The 13,426-nt window shown below is 37.5% G+C and overlaps 1 protein-coding gene across 6 annotated transcripts in view; it reads right to left on the bottom strand.

The window, feature by feature from the left end:
* The window catches only part of SLIT2 (slit homolog 2 (Drosophila)), a 271,824-nt gene that overhangs the window by 257,732 nt on the left and 666 nt on the right, over positions 1-13,426 (bottom strand). For all 6 annotated transcript variants that reach the window (XM_010576835.1, XM_010576836.1, XM_010576839.1 and 3 more), the window contains exons 2-3: positions 12,000-12,071; positions 10,712-10,783 (exon numbers count right to left, since the gene is read on the bottom strand). In XM_010576835.1, the coding sequence (XP_010575137.1) occupies positions 10,712-10,783; positions 12,000-12,071 (144 nt within the window). The remainder of the gene's footprint in view (positions 1-10,711; positions 10,784-11,999; positions 12,072-13,426) is intronic.

The raw sequence follows: 13,426 nt of genomic DNA, 5'->3' as shown, positions 1-13,426 counted from the left end.
CACGGGGCTGATGTTAAGTCCAAAATTATCACATTTCTCCCCTACCCCAATCAATTCTCCATACATTATGCAGAACACTATTTTGCACAGAGAATCAGGAGTCTATACTCACTTTGCCTTTTAAGAGGTTTTCCAATATAAGCAGAGCTAGGACAAGCTCTTTGTTTAGCTGTGTTTGGGGTTTTTTTGTTTGGGGGTTTTTTTTGCTAAAAAGAAAAGAGACAAACTAAGACTGTTATCTGGAAGCTTCTGCATTCCTTACTTTTTCAACAGAAAGGATATTTCTATAAATAGCTAGTCATTACTCCTATTAATTCTGCCTATGGCATCAAAAAGAGCATGAAAAACAAAGCAAAAGCCAGGAAACTACAGGCTGGGCAGCCTCACCTCGATGCCTGGGAAGGTGATAGAGCAAACCAGAAGCTATTTCTAGACACAGTAAGGACAAGATGATGACTGGGAATAGTCAGCAACTGGATTTACAGCTGGGAAAATCATGTCTGACCAGCCTGATAACCTACAATGAATAAGGAGCTGGGCAGATGAGGGAAAGGCAGTGGATGTTGCTTATCCTGACTTCAGTAAAGCTTCTGACACTGTCCTCGTAACAGTTGTCTTCATAGACAAACTGATAAAGTACAGGCTACAATAGCAGATGGTGAGGTGGACTGAAAATTGTCTGAAGTGGCCAGTTCAAAGAGCTGTGATCAGTGGCACAAATCTCCAGCTGGAGAACAGTCACTAGTGGTGTACCCCAGGGGTCAGTACTGGAGCCAGTACTGTTCAACATCATCATCCACAACCTGGAAGATGGGAGAGAGTGCACCCTCAGCATGTTTGCAGATGATACAAAACTGGAAGGAATGACTGATGCACCAGGTGTGTGCACTGCCAGTCAGAGGAACCTGGACAGGCTGGAGAATTAGTCAAAAAGGAACCTCATGAAGCTCAACAAAAGGGAACTGCAAAGTCCTGCACCCAGGGAGGAAAAACCCCATGCACCAGCACACACTGGAGAACAACCAGTTGGAAATCAGCTTTACAGAGAAAGGCCTGGGGTCCTGGTAAACAAGAAATTAAACTGGTGCCAGCAATGTGCCCTTGCAGCAAAGGCCAACAGCATCCTGAGCTGTACTAGGAAGAGTGCTGCCGGCAGGTCAAGGTGGGTGATCCTTCCACTCTACTCAGCACTGGTGACACATCTGGAGAACTGTGCCCAGTGCTGGACTCCCCACTAGAAGAGAGACATGGACATACTGGAGCAAGTCCAGAGAAGGGCCATGAAGATGATTAAGCAGACAGATTGAAGCACCTGTCAGAGCAGGAGGAGTTGAGAGCTGGGACTGTTCAGCCTGGGGAGGAGAAGGCTCAGAGGGATCTCAATGTATATAAATGTATCACGTGTATCAATAAGTGATGCACTTCCTTCCCAAGTAAGGAAGACTGAGCCAGACTCTTCTCATAGATGCTCAGTGAAAGGACAAGAAGCAATGGGAACAAATCAAAATACAGGAAAGGTTTTTCTTATGTTTAAATGTAATTTGACTGTGAGGGTGGTCAAACACTGGAACAGGTTGCCCCAAATGGCTGTAGATTCTCCACTGTTGCAGACATTCAAAACCCAACTGGAAACAGCCCTCAGCCACCTGCTCTGATCGACCTTGCATTAATCAGTGGCATGGGACTAAACAATCTACAGTCTCCTTCAAACGTCTACAATCCTATGAGGCTAATTAATTGGGTTTTATTCTATAAAGTATACCACAAAGAAGGAAAAAGAAGTTATAAAACCTCCATAAAATAATATGGAGTCAAGTATCAGATGAAGCAAGGAAGATCTTTGACAACACTTGGAATTACTTCCAAGAAAAAAAAAAAAGGCAAAGAAAGAGGGGAGGGGAAGTTGATCTATTGGATGGAATTTAGCTAGAGTTTGGACAGATTGTTTAGAAAGGCAAGAAGGGCCTGCAGAAAGTCCAGATAGGTTTGTAACTGTCTTTCTGGCACTGAGTTACCACACTAAGTCTTCACTCCAGTATTTTTCTGTAGCACCTGTACAGGCATCTTGCCAAACTAAATTCAGAAAGGCTGGTGTGTCTTAAAAAAAATTAAGGGAGACTTTGCCACATTGTATTTGATTATCGGTCTAGACTATTATTAAAGACAAGCCAGCGCAATGCACTACATACTATGAAGGAAAAAACATTTCTTCTGATGAAGTTTCAACCAGATTCTTCAGAATAAATGAGGTAATGTAACAGCATGAGTCACTGAAGTGGCAGCCATGCAGCCAGATCCCTCATACATTTTGGAGTTTAACTGTAAAATTCCAGATAGAACTGTGGCTTCTGCAGTTAAAATAAGGAACATCTTTCAAATATGCTATATTACAATGTAATGACAATTTAATTTTCACCTGTGGCCATCTAACATTAAATCTGGTGGGTTTTTTTTTAAATATTGAACTGGCTCTGCAACAGAGATTATTTTTATAGAGTAAAACTAAAATGTATAGCCTTAAGTTTAATATCACTGCTCTATAGCATCAATTTAAAATAGCTTCCTAACACAAAACACTATTTGAAACAAAAACATTGACACAACAGTTCTGTAGAACCAGATCTGGTTTCAACATTTTGCAACAGTGCAAATTACCCATTTCAGAGGAAGCAAGAAAAAAGAGCATCCAGCAAACAATGTCACAAAGGATGAGCACAAAACAGATGTGGGAAAAATAAACAGCCTTCCTGCCCTGGAATTTGTAAAAAGATCTGCAAAGAGCAAACAGGACTTCTCACTGCAATTTGACTTCTAGACCTATAAAAGGAGTCCCATGAGAAAAGACACTCAGATGAATAAAATATACTAAAAATAATAGCAAACATTTACAAGACTTTTAAAAGAAGAACATCACTCTTGGACTTAAAGTTTTATTAACATTTTGTAGTATTCTGCAATCAAAATGTAGCTATAATCTGATTTTTAAAATTCCATTAGAACACTACATCTTTTCAAATACTGTATTCAAAGACAGCCTTTGTCTCTTTCTGATTTAACAGACATTTTTAGAGAAGGTATTTGAAGTTGCTTTGACAAAAGTCTGCTAATACAGAATAATTACTGTAGTATTTTTTTATTATTTTTAAACTATAAATACACGTACCCCAGTACAATTTGTGTAAGATGGTCTCACATTCCTTTGGTAAGTGATTAGCACCGCAGGCTTCATGGTCTCTTCCTTGTTCTAAGATGAGGAATGCGCTATACATTGCCCTTAAACTATGTAGGATTAGCTAAGAGAAGGGTTTTTCACATCCGTGATTAACAAGGAATAACTGTTCACCCCCTTCAGGGCTGTTCAAAAACATATTCTCTACCTGAACTCATTATGCTTCTGCTACCTATCACACATGCGTGAAGGTATTAACCCTTCAAACACTCTTATATGCTGACTGAAGCCAGACAGGTGATTAAGTATAAATGCTTTAAGGGGGAGAAAATCAAAACATCAAGCAGCCTGAAAAAACAAGCACATGCATCAGCACCTCAGGTTGTAGGCAGTCCAACCTAGACCTTCCTGGCTGCAGTAGTCAGAAACTGTTCAGAAGGTACCCCAACTGAAAAATTAATTCTCAGGCTTCAGTAATGAATTTGCACACCAAAATGAAGACCAAGATTCAGTGAGAAAAGAAACTGGAGACTAACTTCTAGCTAAAAAGCTAAGAACTCATTCCAAGAGCTCAGTACAACTTCCATACTATGCAATACAAGGTCTCACCACCAAAAAAGCTGCTTTCACTGAGACTACGTATAGTCAAGCACAACAAGATGAAATATCATTCAGTTATTTGCTGTTCTTTTAGCTATGATAGTGATACAAATGATTCCTGGAACAGTACCGGTGACTCCACTGCTAACATAGCATTTTTCACCACAGGTCCTAAAATTCCATATTAGCCTTTAAACTTCAATTCTAAGCCTCTGTAAATTGGAAAAAAACCAACAGATTCTGCTTCAGCTAGAACTGCAAAACTGCATCATAAAAATAGACAACATCTGGCATTTTTTCCAGAAGTCCCTGCTCCTGAACTCTGATCATGTAGCTCTGTGGAAGTGAAGTCTGGGGGTTTTAACACTTCTTTTCTGCAACTGAAAGAGCTATATTCTATCAGAGATTCAAAACCCAGAAAGAAAAAGTTCAGACCAAACCTAATTAATCTGAGATTAATTTATTGACACAGCTCACAATTAAAGAATCATAGAAAATCCTGCTACTCCTCTTTTAAAAGTTACTATTTTCCTACTTGGAATTTACATTTTATGGATAGAGCTCATCAAATAAATGGAATAAAACGAAAATCTCATGCCACACATCAATACATAATAAAAAGTTAGCACATAGGTTTATTTTAATCTCTGGAAAGCATGTTTTATCCCATCAGTGATACAGGAAGTCTGGACCCTAAGAAAGAACATACACATAATATAGTGTAGCCCTTTCCTAGACTAGACAAAAAGAGCAGTACCAGTTTATCTAGTCTATTTTGAAACAGCTGCTAATTCCCTCGATAATTGCCCAGGCCTGGTGGGCAATACTGCCCAAGACAAGCTGTATTTGTTTTTGTTCCTAGATGGAACATTTTATTTCTTAGTCCATCCTGCTATGCGAGCTTTCATAAGATGAGATGCTCTGTAAAACACCATACGTTCAGAGATCCCAGTAACTCATAAGTAAGTTTTGGTTTTGTAATTTCAAAACCTGCTAATACAGCTTAATAGTTTACTGCATACTGCATTTATCAGACTAGGTTAGAGCCCAAACAGATTAACTCTAACCATGTAATATGCGAAATACAGCTAAAAAAACCTTTATTATACTGAATCCCGTTTAATATCTTTGACAAGATTGACTCCTACATATTGAGGTTATAATTAAGCCCTTGCTGCAGAAGCTGCAAACATAGCAGTTTCACACATAGATTTATATCCAGAAAAGAAATTCAAGTAGTATTTCAGTGTGTTTGCTAAGCAGAAAAAAAAAAAAAAAAAAAAAACTTTTCCTTGAAACTATGTAGCTGAAATATACTTTTCCTTCTGTGCTCTGGCATATCTTTAAGTTTCAAATTGTTCACCCACAGCATGAACAAAACTTTAATAATTTTCACTACTACTCAGTCAAACACTCCTAAGTAAATGCTCTCTTCATCTTAAGTTTTAATAACTTATTTAATGTACTCATGGAGATGGAGCCCCAATAAATAGCAAGCACAGACAATTCCTCAATTTGTTATTTTAGAATTGTGTTGCAAAAATTTAGAAAAATGCATGAACTGTAACAAAACATTTAATTCCTGAAATATTTCTTTTTCCATCACTCAGTAATACATTGTAAGAAACATGAAAATACAACCCAGATAGCTTTCAGTTTAAAAGCCATTTCAAGTACCAACTTGATATTCAACCCTTACAGCATTCTTTTCTCGAACACAGGATTTCATCTTATTTGCACCATGTAGCTCAGAGGGGCTGGTTTTGGGGGATGTATGGGGAGCATAAATATTTAGCTCAGATACTGACTCAGAAGTTGCAGTTGTTCTAGGGCCTGAGAGAGTAAGATTTTTACTTCCACACTAGTTTTCAGCAGAAATAGGTTTTGTGGGATTTGGGGTTTTTTTGTTTCTGGCGGTTTTTTGTTAGTTTGTTTTTTTTAAGTCTACACAGAGAGCTCTTTAGAACTATTAAGATATTAAACAGACATTTTAGAAATAAATTCTATTAATTCAAGTATCAAAAGTGTAGGGGCTTGGCCTGGAAACTTTTTAGGCCACACAAGTAACCTTTCTCACAAGAGTAATCAGTGGGACTACTCATGCAAACCAAGTTATTCACGTGGTAAATGTCTGCAGAATCAGACTCCAAATTAGCATTTTAGGGGCATACTGCTGCCTCAATGGATTATTCACAAATACAGGAAGAAAAATGTGGGTAGTTTTCAAATGATTGCTGTAAACTCTTCCTATGCTGACATCTTTTGGATGTTTAGCATAATCTTTGAATGTTCATAGCTGGCATCCCAACTACTAGACATCGAAAAATTATTAGCAAAATTTATGATTAAAAACAGTGTTCCTATCAGCCAAAAACCACGTTTTCCTAAATGAAAAGGTAACTGCTCTGCTATGTAAATAAGTGAAGAGTATATTTAGCCCTCAAAACCTGACTACATGGTATTTCTGGAGTACAGAGAACTGTAAGGAAATTTTAGACTTAAGTAGCTTATAATAGAACTGGTTCAACAGTCTATAGCAGCTGTCTTCAAATTTTATACTTCCCTTCAGATGACAATGGCTTGTAAAAACACTGGGATACTTTGAACAGTAGCTGCAACCCCAGAGAAGAAGGTGGCCTTGGGGATAACAATTGACCACACTTTTTAAAAGTCATTTTTAAAGCTGGGTGTAATAATAGTGTTAGTTTTCAGAAAGTGGAGCTTTTCACTTTATCTTCATCTTGTTTTCATAAGAGGCTATTTCAAACTATTATAAACATCACACCCAAGATGACAGCTTTATAAAGAAATAAGAAACAAGTGTTTAATTTCACATACTCATAAGGAATTGTTTCAAAAGGTTTTGTCTCCCATAATAAGCAGTGGTCTCTGGAAATTCTTAAATGTTGTGGAAATTCTCCATACCTTGACCCTTTGTGCCTTCCTGCCATGAAACACACCGAAACCCACCACTGATACACAACTGTGGTCTACATGAGAAAGGTTCAGACAACGTAACGGGTCACAATCCCAATCCTTTCTTTTAGGGACCTGCCATGTACTGAATGGCCATAAACTCTTTAAAGGCTCTACTCATAGAAACATGGGCTCATCATACAGGTTACTAGTTAATATAAAAAGTCTTGCAGATGTTAAATACAGGACAGAGATGATCATAATTAAGCCAAGAGTTTTTGACACTGCTTCAGGACGTACACAAAGGTACAAGTTGTCCCAGTGATTGAAAAACGGGCTGTACATATTGAAGTTCAAAGGGGCTTGTTTCAGCAGACGGAGCATCTACACAACACAACAGACCATGCGATTCAGCCACTCAAGATACAGGCTGTGAAGAAAGCCATATTCACGGCAGACTTACTAGCTCAGGCAGTGTTGTACCAAATTGGTTTGGACTGGAGTTAGTACCCCATTAAGAGCTGAGCCTTCAGACAAGACTGCCAGAGATTATAACTAAGTGAACATTCGACTGAAGACTTTTCAGAGAAGTATCCAACTAAAAGGCTTATAGCAAAATCACCTTCAGCTTTACCAGGGTCTCTCCAGCAACTAAAGTTTCCACAAACCTAAAACTTACCTGATTAAGTTGCTAGTTTCCATCTTGTTTTCCCTCCCGGTTCTTATGTGGTAGGCACTACTACACGATCACTTATTGTTAACTGAACATTTTTAATTTAAAGTTACAGGTGGGCTGCTGTGGTAACAATCACTAGCTACGGCAGTATTCATTGTGGTTTCGGTTTCCATTGCAATTCTACAATTACACTAGTGTGACACAAATTCCTGTTATGGAGCACATTAGGTCTAAATAGCTTTGTGTACATACTACTACATATATCTAGTGTACTAGAGATTTGTTGTTGTTTTACTAAACTGTAGGAGAAACATTTCTATCCACCTGAGAGAGGTATACATAGATTTAATCAAATCATATCTTAAGTAGCTCTCTTCTGAAGAGACAGTTGAGAGTTTCTTCTTTCAGAGATTAATTTTGCAAAGTGCTTCAGGTCTTCCCTTAGAGGGAGTTGAGGATATTCAGCATTTTGCATGATCAGATCTACAAATGAGTATTCGTGACAAGTAACTTAGTGATCAACCAAACAGTTCCTTGGAAATCAGAGTAACTGGTCTAAGAAGAAATTATTTTCTAACTGAAATTCCAGTTCAAAAACAAAAAACCCAAAAGCACCACTTAACCTAGAGAGATGGATTTATTTTTCTTCCCAAAGGGAAACTACTGTGAAAGTCTGTTCTTCACATTAAAGAGAGTACTGAACTACAGGAAACACATTTTAAAATTCAGCCTGTATACACTAGCACAAGATATTAAAACAGAAAAAATATTACATGTAAACAATCTTATAAACCAAATTGAGTTCATTACCTTCCATTGGCATGCTAAAAGCACTGCATCAGGTATTCTTTGACAGTAGCTTGGCACATTACACTTACAGTGGAAATGTGACATCCTACACTTACACATTGAAAAAAACTAAAAAGCTTTAAAGGGCTTGCTATTTAATGCATAAAAGAAAATACTTGAAGGAAGGATCCACAAGTTTCCTGAGAAATCGTTTTGAATTTCAGAATCTCAAGGAGATGAATTGGCTGTCAGATAACAATGCGCCTTCATCAGATGGACTTGGCAGTTGTAAACAAGAGGAATTTTCTCAGCTTTTCCTCACAAATATGAAATATTTGCTCTTAGCCAACAGCTGGGGCGGTTTAAAGACATCCTGCATATATATTCAAATTACAAGTCACCCACACACCTAACACTGACCGAATTCCAGCAAATTAAAGAAACTCTGACAACTACTGCAGCAGATGCAAAATAACTCTGAAGACAAAACAGAATCTAACTTTGCAGGTCTAAATGACTAAACTTTCAAATGTCATAGTTTGCCTGCTGAAGGGTGAACAAAATAACCTACAAAAGTAGCCACAATTATCAATTTCTCCTCAAAACTAGCATCTTATGAGACTGGAAAATAGCTATTGTTTTCCAAAGATTTTACAAATTTATCAAGAGGCGACCAAAGAAAAAAAAAAACCAGAAAATGTAATGGCAAAATGCGAACACGTCAGACAAGTTAGTTAACCCCTAAAGTTCTTTTTTTTTTCCTAGTACTGCAATTCTATACTTCAGAAATCTTACCATTAAATGCCTCAAAATTATGACACAAGTTAAAATAATTTCTGAAATATTGTTAATAAATCACATAGCAGGGTCTTGCTTCAATATAATCAAGAAACAAAGTTGACTATATGCTGTTTTAAAATTTAGAAAGTATTTGGTATCTCAGCATCAAACCACATTCACAGTGAAAGCATGGATCTTTTAATGTTTATTCATGTTTCATCTATGCGTACTTACTTTTGCAATATGAACTACACTGCTGTTTAATTTTTTAGCTAGACCCTATAAACCAAATTTAGGAATGTGTATACATTATTCCAATATATCCCTCAGCAGGAGAAGCTGTACTAAATCCCTATACTTTGTACAAAGTTTAAAACACATTGTAAAAAAGCATTGCATTAAGTGTTTTAATACAACTTTGAAAAAATCTGACTACGCATTTCTAAGAGCAATCAATCTCATTAAAATTTATTCAAAAAAGGTTGCACTATATAACAACAGTTTCAATTCTTAGGTCAAAAAGTTACTTTGTTTTATTTGAAACAATGAGGTAATTAACCCAAGTACATGATATTTCAACTACTACAGAAATATCATAATTGCACTGGTGGTTACTAAGTCTCTTGAATAGCTTAGTCTATACAACCAACCAAACCATAATGGTTTGTGGGGTTTTTTTGTTTTAAACACACAGCAGCTGTGGATACAGAGCACAACCATAATAAAACAAACAGAATGTTTAGGCCAATGCTGCTCTTCAATGGAGTAAAGTAGAAATACTTTTATGAAGCTAAAGCAGCAGCAAATGAAAAACTATACCAGACCTCAGAGGCATGCTTCAAGAAAAAGTGATATAATGAAAATGCAGCAACTAAGATGCGTAATAATGAAGACACAACTCTGAAGTTCTACATGAAGATACATTAATACAGTGGCATTCTTAGACTCTCCTAGCTCCAAACTGAAACTGCATCCAACAATCAGCATCTTGCCTTTAATGAGTCGGATGTCCCAAGTTGTACACTACATTTAAAAAAAATATTTTCATTTGAGGAAATGCAACAAAATAAGAAGGCACATACTGAAAAATAAACAACTGTTATAAAAAGCTAAAGCAGTTTGGGAATCCCGCATTTTCTATGTCCTACTGCAACCAAGCAGGTGTTTGCAATTCACCAGACAAGATCGTCTCATCCCCACTCCATCCTCTCTCCCCACAGTACTCAATTTTTTTTTTAAAGTCCAAATCCAATTAATTTTTGAAAGTTAACAGTTCACATTTTTTTAAGCCTTTGTAAAAGTTTGTCATGTAAAAACTAGAGTAGAATTCAATTACTGCTTTCATACTCTGTAACAAGACAACACTTTATAACTAGCAGTTACTTCCAATAAGACATTGTACAAAACATCCAACATCTCCAAGACTAACATCTAACACTGTACCCCAGAGAACAAGCTTTTTTAGGCGTATTCATGTTTGAAAAAGTCCTTGTGTATTCAAGGGAAAATATTTGATAGTATTCAAGCTATTTCCTACAAGACAATTGCAGTTTACACTCCAAATCTGGACTGCTCGTGAAAGCTCCCCCCTGCCTGGGTCCCACACATACTGCTTGAGAATTTTACTTCTCTTGTGTCTCAATAAGAATAGATGTCCCAAGTTTAAGAAAATAGGAAGGAAAAAAAAAGGAAGGAAAAAAAAAAAAGAGGCCTTAGTACCCTAACACACAACTGATTTGATAAAAAAAAAATATTGTATTTTTAATTCTAAATATACTTACAGCCGCTCCAGTTCTTTTAAATCCTGGAATGCTCCTCTCTCGATAATACTAATCTTGTTCTCCATGAGCTGACTGAAATATAGAAATTTTTATGTATAAGTATTAATAGCTCCAAGATAACTTGTTGCATTAACAGTAGTCACTTAAAGGCAACCACGTATTCATTGAAACAGTACAACAGTTATTCTAGAATGACATCCACTTTAACCTTCCGGACCCATCACCAACACTTTACACAGGCTCACATACCCAAAAGGGGAACAATAATCCTTGGTAAAAGAAAGAGGAATAGATACTACATTTCCTCATTTACTTTAAGAGTCCCAAGTTAAAAAATTACACATATGCATACATGCTGTGTGCACACACACACATACATCATTCCTTTTCGGCAAGTTATAAGACTCCAGTTGAACAATATGAAGGCGATATTAGTCTCACACGAGAATAACAAAACAAAAACACTGAACTGTGGTGTTGGGAAAAAAACATTACTGAAAGATTGCACAGTGGCTGTAACTGTAACAGTAGTTTTGTTTTGTAAAAATGTTAAAAATTACTCTACAACGTGATATTCTGTTTCAGAGGGAAACAGAAAAGGATTTTATACGACTACTTGCTCAAATTAAATAGCCTTAACAAATAAGCTAAGTAAATTCTGCAGTATTTTAAACTTGGTATTAGTTAGGGGTTTTTTTTCCCCCCAGAAAAACCAAAACCCCACAGAATTCTGAAAGCTTCACAATGCTTGGAACAAAAGCATTTACAAAAAAAAAACCTCCAAACCAAATCATTACTTCCTCAAATTCACCACTAAAGTGTTTCCTTTTTGCCCAGAAACTGTAGAAAAGCAATCATCATCACCTGGGACTTGCTTTTAAATTCAGTAAAGGAATAACTTTTTTTCTAAAAAAAATCCCTTCAGGTTGAGAGTACCCATTTCGAGTGTGAACTATAAATTTCCTAACCTTAAACTGAAGTCACTCTAACAGTTATTCAACCAATTCTAGCAACTCATAAGCTACATGCCGATTTAAATCCTCAAGTTATCTCATAGCCTTAAGGAGAGATTAAAAAAAATTAGATTATATTTAAGGCAATTGCTAACTTATTCATATGAGTTTATAACACATGGGGGAGGGGCTGTAAATTCAGATGCAGTAGCACAGCAGTTAAAGAGTGATAGCCCATCCAGCTTATAAACTGAAAGATAACTAGTTCAGTGGTTTTTATAACAAACTGTAGCATCAGTCCTAAAAGGTATCAGTGACAGAAAGTGAAAACTTACAGAACTCGAAGGTGCCTTAGACCAGCAAAGTCGGTCTTGGTGATTCTTGTGATGTTATTTCCATTAAGATCCCTAAGAAGAATAATTTATAAGCAGCAAAATTAAAACATTCAAAAGTTACTTTTAAATTGTTTTGTTTGTTTTCATGGGCACAGCATTTTCAGAAATTAGGAGATGTAAATGAACCCAACAAACCATTCCTACAACTAAGACTGTGTGAGTTCCTAATTTCCAAGTGACTGAACGAAGGTTTATCTTGAAAGCAGTAGTTTCAAACTTTGTAATGAGACCCTTACAAACTCAGTTCTGCCTGCCATTATAAAGCTCATATTTATCCTTAACAATATAGAAGAGTCAAAACCTGTCTGAACGTGGTTAGAACTGCATTTAGAAAGCCACTAAAGCTACTATATATATATATATATGCTACAGTATTTGTTTGACTGTTAACAAAAACCGAGTAAGTGGCTGAAATCAAGACAATTTTCACCATTTTTAAGCAACTTTCAGCTTTCATAGTACTGCTACAAAGGCAGAATAGGGCTTAACTTCCTATAGCAAACATTAGCTTTCAAACAAGCATGAGACTGTTGGAGGGTAAGTGATGAGAAACACGATTTTATGAAAACTAAACTCTTCACTTGCTGCACAGGAAAAGCTATATTGACTGCAGAAAGCAAAGCCTGCTCAGAAGCAATGGAAAACTCTATTTAGGCCCTAGCATTTTTGTTCAGACTTCAGCACTGCTTTCTCTTCTGGAGTTACATGCCCTCTTTTTCATAACATTTTGGAGTCAAGATATAAACTTCCCTCAATTCCAATCACTACAAATAAAACCAGACTTCGCAATTCCTGAGGTAAGCCATTGGGAAGCGGTATTATATGGGAACTACCCTAACAATTACAGTTCATCCCCATCGTAGTTAGGAAAAAAAAAAAATGTTTTTTTTTTGGCTGTTTATACCACATGTGGCCAAAACACCACTATACAGAAACCGCACAAGTCTCAGCAGAAACGTGTCCCCGGTACTCTTCCTCAGTGAAATTCGTCACTCGAGACGCGTGTTCATACCCCAGCTTTTACTTCTCGCTCTCTAGCAAGTCATTTAATGTGCTCACCTCTCCCACTCCTCAGACCCTTCCGAAAGGCAGCCCGGTACGATAAATAACCGGCCACATGCTCGCCCGCTCTCTCTAGACCAGAAAACACCCTGGCCGGAGGGTACGCGAACGCTCCCAACAAGCGGATGGGGGGAGGGATCGCAGTTGAGGCACAACTTCGCGCCCTGGGAGCGGGGAAGAGGCTGAAACACCCCAGCGTGCCCTCGCCCAAAGGCAGACGGATGCGGGGCTTGCGCCGGGGCAGAGAGCCGCCGGGCTCCCGCTCCGCGCCAGGGCAGCGGGCGGCAGCGCGCCCCCGCCCGCCT

This window comes from Haliaeetus leucocephalus, unplaced genomic scaffold (assembly GCF_000737465.1).
Source record: "Haliaeetus leucocephalus isolate CR32 unplaced genomic scaffold, Haliaeetus_leucocephalus-4.0 Scaffold545, whole genome shotgun sequence".
Taxonomy (NCBI): domain Eukaryota; kingdom Metazoa; phylum Chordata; class Aves; order Accipitriformes; family Accipitridae; genus Haliaeetus; species Haliaeetus leucocephalus.
The sequence above is the reverse complement of the archived record's forward strand: the minus strand, read 5'-3'. Positions and strand labels throughout refer to the sequence as shown.